General features: G+C 54.4%; 1 protein-coding gene across 1 annotated transcript in view; it reads right to left on the bottom strand.

Moving 5' to 3' along the window:
* The window catches only part of sptbn5 (spectrin, beta, non-erythrocytic 5), a 332,093-nt gene that overhangs the window by 182,729 nt on the left and 134,249 nt on the right, over positions 1 to 15,115 (bottom strand). The window contains exons 31-32 of the mRNA XM_038790252.1: positions 7,548 to 7,662; positions 5,357 to 5,467 (exon numbers count right to left, since the gene is read on the bottom strand). Coding sequence (XP_038646180.1) covers positions 5,357 to 5,467; positions 7,548 to 7,662 — 226 coding nt within the window. The remainder of the gene's footprint in view (positions 1 to 5,356; positions 5,468 to 7,547; positions 7,663 to 15,115) is intronic.

Genomic DNA, 15,115 nt, shown 5'->3' with positions numbered 1-15,115 from the left:
AGTATATTGTGCAGCAACACTGCAGAGCGAGAGGAGACAGTATATTGTGCAGGAACACTGCAGAGTGAGGGGAGACAGTATATTGTGCAGGAACACTGCAGAGTGAGGTGAGACAGTATATTGTGCAGGAACACTGCAGAGCGAGAGGAGACAGTATATTGTGCAGGAACACTGCAGAGCGAGGTGAGACACAGTATATTGTGCAGGAACACTGTAGAGCGAGGTGAGACAGTATATTGTGCAGGAACACTGCAGAGCGAGGGGAGACAGTATATTGTGCAGGAACACTGCAGAGCGAGGGGAGACACAGTATATTGTGCAGGAACACTGTAGAGCGAGGGGATACACAGTATATTGTGCAGGAACACTGCAGAGCGAGGGGAGACAGTATATTGTGCAGGAACACTGCAGAGCGAGGGGAGACAGTATATTGTGCAGGAACACTGCAGAGCGAGGGGAGACAGTATATTGTGCAGGAACACTGTAGAGCGAGGGGAGACAGTATATTGTGCAGGAACACTGTAGAGCGAGGGGAGACACAGTATATTGTGCAGGAACACTGCAGAGTGAGGGGAGACGCAGTATATTGTGCAGGAACACTGTAGAGTGAGGGGAGACAGTATATTGTGCAGCAACACTGTGGAGCGAGGGGAGACACAGTATATTGTGCAGGAACACTGCGGAGCGAGCGGATACACAGTATATTGTGCAGGAACACTGCAGAGCGAGGGGAGACAGTATATTGTGCAGGAACACTGCAGAGCGAGGGGAGACAGTATATTGTGCAGGAACACTGTGGAGCGAGGGGAGACACAGTATATTGTGCAGGAACACTGCGGAGCGAGAGGAGACAGTATATTGTGCAGGAACACTGCAGAGCGAGAGGAGACAGTATATTGTGCAGGAACACTGTAGAGCGAGAGGAGACAGTATATTGTGCAGGAACACTGCGGAACGAGGTGAGACAGTATATTGTGCAGGAACACTGCAGACTGAGGGGAGACACAGTATATTGTGCAGGAACACTGCAGAGCGAGGGGAGACACAGTATATTGTGCAGGAACACTGCAGAGTGAGGGGAGACAGTATATTGTGCAGGAACACTGCAGAGCGAGGGGAGACACAGTATATTGTGCAGGAACACTGCGGAACGAGGGGAGACACGGTATATTGTGCAGGAACACTGTAGAGCGAGGGGAGACACGGTATATTGTGCAGGAACACTGTAGAGCGAGAGGAGACACAGTATATTGTGCAGGAACACTGCAGAGTGAGGGGAGACAGTATATTGTGCAGGAACACTGCAGAGTGAGGGGAGACACAGTATATTGTGCAGGAACACTGCAGAGCGAGGGGAGACAGTATATTGTGCAGGAACACTGCAGAGCGAGGGGAGACAGTATATTGTGCAGGAACACTGCAGAGCGAGAGGAGACAGTATATTGTGCAGGAACACTGCAGAGCGAGAGGAGACAGTATATTGTGCAGGAACACTGCAGACTGAGGGGAGACACAGTATATTGTGCAGGAACACTGCAGAGTGAGAGGAGACAGTATATTGTGCAGGAACACTGCAGAGTGAGGGGAGACACAGTATATTGTGCAGGAACACTGCAGAGCGAGGGGAGACAGTATATTGTGCAGGAACACTGCAGAGTGAGGGGAGACACAGTATATTGTGCAGGAACACTGCAGAGCGAGAGGAGACAGTATATTGGGCAGGAACACTGCAGAGCGAGAGGAGACACAGTATATTGTGCAGGAACACTGCAGAGCGAGAGGAGACAGTATATTGTGCAGGAACACTGCGGAACGAGGTGAGACAGTATATTGTGCAGGAACACTGCAGAGCGAGAGGAGACAGTATATTGTGCAGGAACACTGCAGAGCGAGGGGAGACAGTATATTGTGCAGGAACACTGCGGAACGAGGTGAGACAGTATATTGTGCAGGAACACTGCAGAGCGAGAGGAGACAGTGCATTGTGCAGGAACACTGCAGAGCGAGAGGAGACAGTATATTGTGCAGGAACACTGCAGAGCGAGGGGAGACAGTATATTGTGCAGGAACACTGCAGAGCGAGAGGAGACAGTGCATTGTGCAGGAACACTGCAGAGCGAGAGGAGACAGTATATTGTGCAGGAACACTGCGGAGCGAGGGGAGACAGTATATTGTGCAGGAACACTGCAGAGCGAGAGGAGACAGTATATTGTGCAGGAACACTGCAGAGTGAGGGGAGACAGTATATTGTGCAGGAACACTGCAGAGTGAGAGGAGACAGTATATTGTGCAGGAACACTGTGGAGCGAGGGGAGACACAGTATATTGTGCAGGAACACTGCGGAGCGAGGGGAGACACAGTATATTGTGCAGGAACACTGCAGAGTGAGGGGAGACACTGTATATTGTGCAGGAACACTGCAGAGTGAGAGGAGACAGTGCATTGTGCAGGAACACTGTGGAGCGAGAGGAGACAGTATATTGTGCAGGAACACTGCAGAGCGAGAGGAGACAGTATATTGTGCAGGAACACTGCAGAGTGAGGGGAGACAGTATATTGTGCAGGAACACTGCAGAGCGAGAGGAGACAGTATATTGTGCAGGAACACTGCGGAGCGAGGGGAGACAGTATATTGTGCAGGAACACTGCAGAGTGAGGGGAGACAGTATATTGTGCAGGAACACTGCAGAGCGAGAGGAGACAGTATATTGTGCAGGAACACTGCAGAGCGAGAGGAGACAGTATATTGTGCAGGAACACTGCGGAGTGAGGGGAGACAGTATATTGTGCAGGAACACTGCAGAGTGAGGGGAGACAGTATATTGTGCAGGAACACTGCGGAACGAGGGGAGACACGGTATATTGTGCAGGAACACTGCAGAGTGAGGGGAGACACAGTATATTGTGCAGGAACACTGCAGAGTGAGGGGAGACGCAGTATATTGTGCAGGAACACTGTAGAGCGAGAGGAGACAGTATATTGTGCAGGAACACTGCAGAGCGAGGGGAGACAGTATATTGTGCAGGAACACTGCAGAGCGAGGGGAGACAGTATATTGTGCAGGAACACTGCAGAGTGAGGGGAGACACAGTATATTGTGCAGGAACACTGCAGAGCGAGGGGAGACAGTATATTGTGCAGGAACACTGCAGAGCGAGGGGAGACAGTATATTGTGCAGGAACACTGCAGAGTGAGGGGAGACAGTATATTGTGCAGGAACACTGCGGAACGAGGGGAGACACGGTATATTGTGCAGGAACACTGCAGAGTGAGGGGAGACAGTATATTGTACAGGAACACTGCAGAGCGAGGGGAGACACAGTATATTGTGCAGGAACACTGTGGAGCGAGGGGAGACAGTATATTGTGCAGGAACACTGCAGAGCGAGAGGAGACAGTATATTGTGCAGGAACACTGCAGAGTGAGGGGAGACAGTATATTGTGCAGGAACACTGCAGAGTGAGGGGAGACGCAGTATATTGTGCAGGAACACTGCAGAGTGAGGGGAGACGCAGTATATTGTGCAGGAACACTGTAGAGTGAGGGGAGACAGTATATTGTGCAGGAACACTGCGGAACGAGGTGAGACAGTATATTGTGCAGGAACACTGTAGAGCGAGGGGAGACAGTATATTGTGCAGGAACACTGCAGAGTGAGGGGAGACAGTATATTGTGCAGGAACACTGTAGAGCGAGGGGAGACAGTATATTGTGCAGGAACACTGTAGAGCGAGGGGAGACAGTATATTGTGCTGGAACACTGTAGAGTGAGGGGAGACAGTATATTGTGCAGGAACACTGCAGAGCGAGGGGAGACACAGTATATTGTGCAGGAACACTGTAGAGTGAGGGGAGACAGTATATTGTGCAGGAACACTGTAGAGTGAGGGGAGACAGTATATTGTGCAGGAACACTGCAGAGCGAGGGGAGACAGTATATTGTGCAGGAACACTGCAGAGCGAGGGGAGACAGTATATTGTGCAGGAACACTGCAGAGTGAGGGGAGACAGTATATTGTGCAGGAACACTGCGGAACGAGGTGAGACAGTATATTGTGCAGGAACACTGCAGAGTGAGGGGAGACAGTACATTGTGTAGGAACACTGCAGAGCGAGGGGAGACAGTATATTGTGCAGGAACACTGTAGAGTGAGGGGAGACAGTATATTGTGCAGGAACACTGTAGAGCGAGGGGAGACAGTATATTGTGCAGGAACACTGCAGAGCGAGGGGAGACAGTATATTGTGCAGGAACACTGCAGAGTGAGGGGAAACAGTATATTGTGCAGGAACACTGTAGAGCGAGGGGAGACAGTATATTGTGCAGGAACACTGCAGAGCGAGAGGAGACAGTATATTGTGCAGGAACACTGCAGAGTGAGGGGAAACAGTATATTGTGCAGGAACACTGTAGAGCGAGGGGAGACAGTATATTGTGCAGGAACACTGCGGAACGAGGTGAGACAGTATATTGTGCAGGAACACTGCAGAGCGAGGGGAGACACAGTATATTGTGCAGGAACACTGCGGAACGAGGGGAGACACAGTATATTGTGCAGGAACACTGCAGAGCGAGGGGAGACAGTATATTGTGCAGGAACACTGCAGAGTGAGGGGAGACACAGTATATTGTGCAGGAACACTGCAGAGCGAGGGGAGACAGTATATTGTGCAGGAACACTGCAGAGTGAGGGGAGACACAGTATATTGTGCAGGAACACTGCAGAGCGAGGGGAGACACAGTATATTGTGCAGGAACACTGCAGAGTGAGGGGAGACACAGTATATTGTGCAGGAACACTGCAGAGTGAGGGGAGACACAGTATATTGTGCAGGAACACTGCGGAACGAGGGGAGACAGTATATTCTGCAGGAACACTGCAGAGCGAGGGGAGACAGTATATTGTGCAGGAACACTGCAGAGTGAGGGTAGACAGTATATTGTGCAGGAACACTGCAGAGTGAGGGGAGACAGTATATTGTGCAGGAACACTGCAGAGCGAGGGGAGACAGTATATTGTGCAGGAACACTGCAGAGCGAGGGGAAACAGTATATTGTGCAGGAACACTGCAGAGCGAGGGGAGACAGTATATTGTGCAGGAACACTGCAGAGCGAGGGGAGACACAGTATATTGTGCAGGAACACTGCAGAGTGAGGGGAGACAGTATATTGTGCAGGAACACTAGGGAGAATGGAAGATTTGTTGCTTGGTGGTTAAAGTTGAAATGGTGTACAAATCAATTCCATCCAACTCGAACCAGCATTATCACCTGTAAATTCAGCTCACACTACTCCATATTGACAGTTAATATGGGGATGCTACATTGAATTATAAATCAGTATTCTTACTCGCTGCTCTGCCCCAGACAGTTCATGTTCCAATGCTTCGTGTGTCCGAAGTTGTGCTTGAACACCCCTCAGGTCCTTTGTAATTTCATCAGGAATGCTTTTAAGTTTCTCCTAAAGAAACGCACACAAAAGGCAAATGAAAAGAGGATGATTTGATTCTGTACTAAATCTTTCATCTCTGCACTGCCCCTTCAAACACAGCTTACTCCCATTCACAGCACTCTGTAATCCCCTCACTATCAGATGCAACATCCTGTGGTCCTCTGCACTGCCCCATCAAACCATCTCAGGGCAGGTCCTGCATGGGCTAGGTACAGAGTAAAGCTGCTTCCACACTGCCCCATCAAACACTCCCAGGGCAGGTCCTGCATGGGCTAGGTACAGAGTAAAGCTGCTTCCACACTGCCCCTTCAAACACTCCCAGGGCAGGTCCTGCATGGGCTAGGTACAGAGTAAAGCTGCTTCCACACTGCCCCTTCACTCAGGGCAGGTCCTGCCTGGGCTAGGTACAGAGTAAAGCTGCTTCCACACTGCCCCTTCAAACACTCCCAGGGCAGGACCTGCATGGGCTAGGTACAGAGTAAAGCTGCTTCCACACTGCCCCTTCACTCAGGGCAGGTCCTGCATGGGCTAGGTACAGAGTAAAGCTGCTTCCACACTGCCCCTTCACTCAGGGCAGGTCCTGCATGGGCTAGGTACAGAGTAAAGCTGCTTCCACACTGCCCCTTCACTCAGGGCAGGTCCTGCATGGGCTAGGTACAGAGTAAAGCTGCTTCCACACTGCCCCTTCACTCAGGGCAGGTCCTGCATGGGCTAGGTACAGAGTAAAGCTGCTTCCACACTGCCCCTTCACTCAGGGCAGGTCCTGCATGGGCTAGGTACAGAGTAAAGCTGCTTCCACACTGCCCCTTCAAACACTCCCAGGGCAGGTCCTGCATGGGCTAGGTACAGAGTAAAGCTGCTTCCACACTGCCCCTTCACTCAGGGCAGGTCCTGCCTGGGCTAGGTACAGAGTAAAGCTGCTTCCACACTGCCCCTTCACTCAGGGCAGGTCCTGCATGGGCTAGGTACAGAGTAAAGCTGCTTCCACACTGCCCCTTCAAACACTCCCAGGGCAGGTCCTGCATGGGCTAGGTACAGAGTAAAGCTGCTTCCACACTGCCCCTTCAAACACTCCCAGGGCAGGTCCTGCATGGGCTAGGTACAGAGTAAAGCTGCTTCCACACTGCCCCTTCAAACACTCCCAGGGCAGGTCCTGCATGGGCTAGGTACAGAGTAAAGCTGCTTCCACACTGCCCCTTCACTCAGGGCAGGTCCTGCCTGGGCTAGGTACAGAGTAAAGCTGCTTCCACACTGCCCCTTCACTCAGGGCAGGTCCTGCATGGGCTAGGTATAGAGTAAAGCTGCTTCCACACTGCCCCTTCACTCAGGGCAGGTCCTGCATGGGCTAGGTACAGAGTAAAGCTCCTTTGACGTACACTGGCCTACCGAACACCCGCAGGGCAGGGACAAAACGGTATATTCAGAGTAAAGATTCCTCTACACTGGCACATATCTTCCACCCTGTGCCATTGTTGAGTGACAAACATGATAATACCAGCAGCTGCTGATACAGGAGTAATTTGGGATCACACCCATTGAAAATGTGGTCAAAACGGCAAAGAAACGTGTGATCATTCAAAGAGAGAGCGAGAGAGACTGGCATCAGCCACTTGGACTGGAATACAGTACATGCTTCAGGCTGAAAGGTAAGGGCTTAAATCCTGGGATAAGCCCCTTTTGCAGATTTACCATAGCCCATAGAATTTACAGTGCAGAAGGAGGCCATTCGGCCCATCGAGTCTGCACCAGCTCTTGGAAAGAGCACCCTACCCAAGGTCAACATCGCCACCCTATCCCCATAACCCAGTAACCCCACCCAACACTAAGGGCAATTCTGGACACTAAGAGCAATTTATCATGGCCAATCCACCTACCCTGCACATCTTTGGACTGTGGGAGGAAACCGGAGCACCCGGAGGAAACCCACGCACACACGGGGAGGATGTGCAGACTCCGCACAGACAGTGACCCAAGCCGGAATCGAACCTGGGACCCTGGAGCTGTGAAGCAATTATGCTATCCACAATGCTACCGTGCTGCCTCCAGCTTCCCGGTTATATTCGTGTGTCAGAGAGCTGTAAGCACTAACCTCAATGTGAGTCAGAGCGTCTGATAGATCCTGGCTGCACTTGTGAACTGCGTCCGCATCACAGAGCCTCTGTCCACGGATCTGAGCCCTTTCCTGTAAAATGCTCCACAAATCCCTGGCAACAGCGGAAAACATACAGTAGGTCAGAGTCACGGAGTTGTAGAGACATTATGGAACAGAACACTATTTGGTTAATTAAACTCGTTCCGGAAGATACAATCAAACTGGCATTGTTACAGCAATAATTCAACCACACAATGTAAGCTATCAAACCATTTATGAATCAGTTGTACAGTCCACAGAAATCCCCAACACCCAGTTACAGCACCCTGTTATCCCTCACTCTCAGACACAGCACCCTGTGATCCCCTCACTCTCAGATACAGCTCCCTGTGATCCCCTCACTCCCAGACACAGCACCCTGTGATCCCCTCACTCCCAGACACAGCACCCTGTGATCCCCTCACTCTCACAGCACCCTGTTATCCCTCACTCTCAGACACAGCACCCTGTGATCCCCTCACTCTCAGACACAGCACCCTGTGATCCCCTCACTCAGACACAGCACCCTGTGATCCCCTCACTCTCAGACACAGCACCCTGTTATCCCTCACTCTCAGACACAGCACCCTGTGATCCCCTCACTCTCAGACACAGCTCCCTGTGATCCCCTCACTCCCAGACACAGCACCCTGTGATCCCTTCACTCCCAGACACAGCACCCTGTGATCCCCTCACTCTCACAGAACCCTGTTATCCCTCACTCTCAGACACAGCACCCTGTGATCCCCTCACTCAGACACAGCACCCTGTGATCCCCTCACTCTCAGACACAGCACCCTGTGATCCCCTCACTCTCAGACACAGCACCCTGTGATCCCCTCACTCTCAAACACAGCACCGTGATCCCCTCACTCTCACAGCACCCTGTGATCCCCTCACTCTCAGACACAGCACCCTGTGATCCCCTCACTCTCAGACACAGCACCCTGTGATCCCCTCACTCTCAGACACAGCACCCTGTGATCCCCTCACTCTCACAGCACCCTGTGATTCCCTCACTCTCAGACACAGCACCCTGTGATCCCCTCACTCTCAGACACAGCACCCTGTGATCCCCTCACTCTCAAACACAGCACCCTGTGATCCCCTCACTCTCAGACACAGCACCCTGTGATCCCCTCACTCTCAGACACAGCACCCTGTGATCCCCTCACTCTCACAGCACCCTGTGATCCCCTCACTCTCAGACACAGCACCCTGTGATCCCCTCACTCTCAGACACAGCACCCTGTGATCCCCTCACTCTCAAACACAGCACCCTGTGATCCCCTCACTCTCAGACACAGCACCCTGTGATCCCCTCACTCCGAGACACAGCACCCTGTGATCCCCTCACTCTCAGACACAGCACCCTGTGATCCCTCACTCTCAAACACAGCACCCTGTGATCCCCTCACTCTCACAGCACCCTGTGATCCCCTCACTCTCAGACACAGCACCCTGTTATCCCTCACTCTCAGACACAGCACCCTGTTATCCCTCACTCTCAGACACAGCACCCTGTTATCCCTCACTCTCACAGCACCCAGTGATCCCCTCACTCTCAGACACAGCACCCTGTTATCCCTCACTCTCACAGCACCCTGTTATCCCTCATTCTCACAGCACCCTGTTATCCCTCACTCACAGACACAGCACCCTGTTATCCCTCACTCTCACAGCACCCTGTTATCCCTCACTCTCACAGCACCCTGTTATCCCTCACTCACAGACACAGCACCCTGTTATCCCTCACTCACAGACACAGCACCCTGTTATCCCTCACTCACAGACACAGCACCCTGTTATCCCTCACTCTCACAGCACCCTGTTATCCCTCACTCTCAGACACAGCACCCTGTCATCCCCTCACTCTCAGACACAGCACCCTGTTATCCCTCACTCTCACAGCACCCTGTGATCCACTCAGTCTCAGACACAGCACCCTGTTATCCCTCACTCTCAGACACAGCACCCTGTTATCCCTCACTCTCAGACACAGCACCCTGTCATCCCCTCACTCTCAGACACAGAACCCTGTTATCCCTCACTCTCAGACACAGCACCCTGTTATCCCTCACTCTCAGACACAGCACCCTGTTATCCCTCACTCTCAGACACAGAACCCTGTTATCCCTCACTCTCAGACACAGCACCCTGTTATCCCCTTACTCTCAGACACAGCTCCCTGTTATCCCTCACTCTCAGACACAGCACCCTGTTATCCCCTCACTCTCACAGCACCCTGTTATCCCTCACTCTCAGACACAGCACCCTGTTATCCCTCACTCTCAGACACAGCACCCTGTGATCCCCTCACTCTCACAGCACCCTGTTATCCCTCACTCTCAGACACAGCACCCTGTTATCCCTCACTCTCAGACACAGCACCCTGTTATCCCTCACTCACAGACACAGCACCCTGTTATCCCTCACTCACAGACACAGCACCCTGTTATCCCTCACTCTCACAGTACCCTGTTATCCCTCACTCTCAGACACAGCACCCTGTCATCCCCTCACTCTCAGACACAGCACCCTGTTATCCCTCACTCTCACAGCACCCTGTGATCCACTCAGTCTCAGACACAGCACCCTGTTATCCCTCACTCTCAGACACAGCACCCTGTTATCCCTCACTCTCAGACACAGAACCCTGTTATCCCTCACTCTCAGACACAGCACCCTGTTATCCCTCACTCTCAGACACAGCACCCTGTTATCCCTCACTCTCAGACACAGAACCCTGTTATCCCTCACTCTCAGACACAGCACCCTGTTATCCCCTTACTCTCAGACACAGCTCCCTGTTATCCCTCACTCTCAGACACAGCACCCTGTGATCCCCTCACTCTCACAGCACCCTGTTATCCCTCACTCTCAGACACAGCACCCTGTTATCCCTCACTCTCAGACACAGCACCCTGTGATCCCCTCACTCTCAGACACAGCACCCTGTGATCCCCTCACTCTCAGACACAGCACCCTGTGATCCCCTCACTCTCAGACACAGCACCCTGTGATCCCCTCACTCTCAAACACAGCACCCTGTGATCCCCTCACTCTCACAGCACCCTGTGATCCCCTCACTCTCAGACACAGCACCCTGTGATCCCCTCACTCTCAGACACAGCACCCTGTGATCCCCTCACTCTCAGACACAGCACCCTGTGATCCCCTCACTCTCACAGCACCCTGTGATTCCCTCACTCTCAGACACAGCACCCTGTTATCCCTCACTCTCAGACACAGCACCCTGTTATCCCCTCACTCCGAGACACAGCACCCTGTGATCCCCTCACTCTCAGACACAGCACCCTGTGATCCCTCACTCTCAAACACAGCACCCTGTGATCCCCTCACTCTCACAGCACCCTGTGATCCCCTCACTCTCAGACACAGCACCCTGTTATCCCTCACTCTCAGACACAGCACCCTGTTATCCCTCACTCTCAGACACAGCACCCTGTTATCCCTCACTCTCACAGCACCCAGTGATCCCCTCACTCTCAGACACAGCACCCTGTTATCCCTCACTCTCAGACACAGCACCCTGTTATCCCTCACTCTCACAGCACCCTGTTATCCCTCATTCTCACAGCACCCTGTTATCCCTCACTCACAGACACAGCACCCTGTTATCCCTCACTCTCACAGCACCCTGTTATCCCTCACTCTCACAGCACCCTGTTATCCCTCACTCACAGACACAGCACCCTGTTATCCCTCACTCACAGACACAGCACCCTGTTATCCCTCACTCACAGACACAGCACCCTGTTATCCCTCACTCTCACAGCACCCTGTTATCCCTCACTCTCAGACACAGCACCCTGTCATCCCCTCACTCTCAGACACAGCACCCTGTTATCCCTCACTCTCACAGCACCCTGTGATCCACTCAGTCTCAGACACAGCACCCTGTTATCCCTCACTCTCAGACACAGCACCCTGTTATCCCTCACTCTCAGACACAGCACCCCTGTCATCCCCTCACTCTCAGACACAGCACCCTGTTATCCCTCACTCTCAGACACAGCACCCTGTTATCCCTCACTCTCAGACACAGAACCCTGTTATCCCTCACTCTCAGACACAGCACCCTGTTATCCCCTTACTCTCAGACACAGCTCCCTGTTATCCCTCACTCTCAGACACAGCACCCTGTTATCCCCTCACTCTCACAGCACCCTGTTATCCCTCACTCTCAGACACAGCACCCTGTTATCCCTCACTCTCAGACACAGCACCCTGTGATCCCCTCACTCTCACAGCACCCTGTTATCCCTCACTCTCAGACACAGCACCCTGTTATCCCTCACTCTCAGACACAGCACCCTGTGATCCCCTCACTCTCAGACACAGCACCCTGTGATCCCCTCACTCTCAGACACAGCACCCTGTGATCCCCTCACTCTCAGACACAGCACCCTGTGATCCCCTCACTCTCAGACACAGCACCCTGTGATCCCCTCACTCTCAGACACAGCACCCTGTTATCCCTCACTCTCACAGCTCCCTGTTATCCCTCACTCTCAGACACAGCACCCTGTGATCCCCTCACTCTCAAACACAGCACCCTGTGATCCCCTCACTCTCAGACACAGCTCCCTGTTATCCCCTCACTCTCACAGCACCCTGTGATCCCCTCACTCTCACAGCACCCTGTGATCCCCTCACTCTCAGACACAGCACCCTGTTATCCCTCACTCTCAGACACAGCACCCTGTGATCCCCTCACTCTCAGACACAGCACCCTGTGATCCCCTCACTCTCAGACACAGCACCCTGTTATCCCTCACTCTCAGACACAGCACCCTGTTATCCCTCACTCTCAGACACTGCACCCTGTGATCCCCTCACTCTCACAGCACCCTGTGATCCCCTCACTCTCAGACACAGCACCCTGTGATCCCCTCACTCTCAGACACAGCACCCTGTGATCCCCTCACTCTCAGACACAGCTCCCTGTGATCCCCTCACTCTCAGACACAGCACCCTGTTATCCCTCACTCTCAGACACAGCACCCTGTTATCCCTCACTCTCAGACACAGCACCCTGTTATCCCTCACTCTCAGACACAGCACCCTGTTATCCCTCACTCTCAGACACAGCACCCTGTGATCCCCTCACTCTCAGACACAGCACCCTGTGATCCCCTCACTCTCAGACACAGCACCCTGTTATCCCTCACTCTCAGACACAGCACCCTGTTATCCCTCACTCTCAGACACAGCACCCTGTGATCCCTCACTCTCAGACACAGCACCCTGTTATCCCTCACTCTCAGACACAGCACCCAGTGATCCCTCACTCTCAGACACAGCACCCTGTTATCCCTCACTCTCAGACACAGCACCCCGTTATCCCTCACTCTCAGACACAGCACCCTGTGATCCCCTCACTCTCAGACACAGCACCCTGTGATCAGCTCACTCTCAGACACAGCACCCTGTGATCCCCTCACTCTCAGACACAGCACCCTTTGATTCCCTCACTCTCAGACACAGCTCCCTGTGATCCCCTCACTCTCAGACACAGCACCCTGTGATCCCCTCACTCTCAGACACAGCACCCTGTTATCCCTCACTCTCAGACACTGCACCCTGTGATCCCCTCACTCTCACAGCACCCTGTGATCCCCTCACTCTTGTGATGATATGATCTGCATACTCGTCTGCCATTGGGCCAGAACGTCGGCTTACCATTGGCCCTGGTCGGTCATGTGCCTCTCGACCGATTGGCCGAGAGGCTGAGTTAACCACGCCTCTATCAACGAGGTATAAATGCTCAGAAGCCTGACGATCGGCCTTTTCCACTGTAGACGATCGCCAGGCTGTGTTCTAGTTAATTAAAGCCTGACATTGGTAAATCACTCGCCTCGCGTGCAATTGATGGTGCATCAATTTAATTAACTACAACTTTGAAGATGGAGTTCCGCATCAAGCCCGAATGCCTCCGCATCAGCCCGCAAACTCTGAACTCTACAGAACTCTTTAAGCTCTGGCTGACTTGCCTCGAAGGGTTCCTGGCATCTACAACCACCCCCCCCACCGGGGCACAGAAGCTGCACGTCCTCCACTCCAGCGTGGGTATTGCCGCTTACTCAATAATCGAAGACGAAACAGACTATGATGAAGCTATACGGAAGCTAAAAGGACAATTCCTCAAACCCATCAACAGGGTATTCGCTCGACATCTGCTGGCCACCAGAAAGCAGGTCCCCGGTGAGTCTCTAGACCAATACGCCCGGGCCCTCTGTGCCCTGGGGAGAGGTTGCGCCTGTGAAGCGGTGTCCGCTACAGAGCACATGGAGCTACTCGTCAGAGACGCTTACGTGGCTGGGATGCTGTCCCCCGTGATCCGCCAGCGGATGCTGGAAAGAGACGAACTCAGTTTAACGGAGACACTGACTCTCTCCGCCTCCCTGGAGGTCGCAGATCAAAGCGCGCGCACCTATGACCCTGGCCAGGCCGCCTCCTGGCACGCTTCCCACCAGCTACCCACCGCTCCCGGCCTCCCTCAGGCTTGTGCCGCGGGGCGCCCCGATAAATCCGCGGGGCCCCGCTGCTACTTTTGTGGGTACGCTAAGCACCCTCGCTCGCGCTGCCCAGCCCGCTCCGCCCTCTGTAAGAGCTGCGGGAAGAAGGGCCACTACTCCACGGTCTGCCAGGCCAAATCGCTGGCTGCAGCGCTTCTGGAAGCTGCACAGCACTCTCCCCCCCTCCCCCAGGCCTCTGCAAACGGCCTGTGTGCCTCTCTCTCTCCTCCAGGGCCGCCCCAGCTGCTCCCGACTCACGCCCCGCCGGCCGACATGCGCACCTCCCCGGCCCCTCCAGGCCTCTGCCTGCCCGCCGCGCACGTTTCTCCCCCCCCCCCCCCGGGCCCCGGCGCCCGACCGGCTCGCCTCTCCGGGCCTCCCTGGTCCCTGCCTGCCCGCAGCGGCCCTGCTTCCCTCGCTCCCGGACCCCGGCTCCCCCCCCCCCCGGGCCCCGGCGCCCGACCGGCTCGCCTCTCCGGGCCCCCCGGTCCCTGCCTGCCCGCAGCGCGACTCGGCTCCCCCCCGCCCCCGGCCCCCCGCACCCGGCCCGCGCGCCTTACCTCCGCCCACAGCTGATGCACCTAGCCGGCGTCCTGGAGCCGGCTTCCGCATCCCCACAGCTGATGCACCTAGCCGGCGTCCTGGAGCCGGCTTCCGCATCCCCACAGCTGATGCACCTAGCCGGCGTCCTGGAGCCGGCTTCCGCATCCCCACAGCTGATGCACCTGGCCGGCTTCCTGGAGCCGGCTTCCGCATCCCCACAGCTGATGCACCTAGCCGGCGTCCTGGAGCCGGCTTGTGCATCCCCGCAGCTGATGCCGGTCACTCACCTCTTGGAGCCGGCCTGCGCGCCTCTCCGCTCACAGCGCCCGGAACGCTAGCTCCGCCTCCAGCGGCCACGAGGGCTTCCTGGGCGCCGCCATCTTGGGGTGGCGACCCCACGTGCGGGTCCTGGGCGCCGCCATCTTGGGGCCCCGACCCCAC

This window comes from Scyliorhinus canicula, chromosome 2 (assembly GCF_902713615.1).
Source record: "Scyliorhinus canicula chromosome 2, sScyCan1.1, whole genome shotgun sequence".
NCBI classification, from domain to species: Eukaryota; Metazoa; Chordata; class Chondrichthyes; order Carcharhiniformes; family Scyliorhinidae; genus Scyliorhinus; species Scyliorhinus canicula.
Note: the sequence above shows the minus strand (reverse complement) of the source record. Positions and strands in the feature narration are given on the sequence as shown.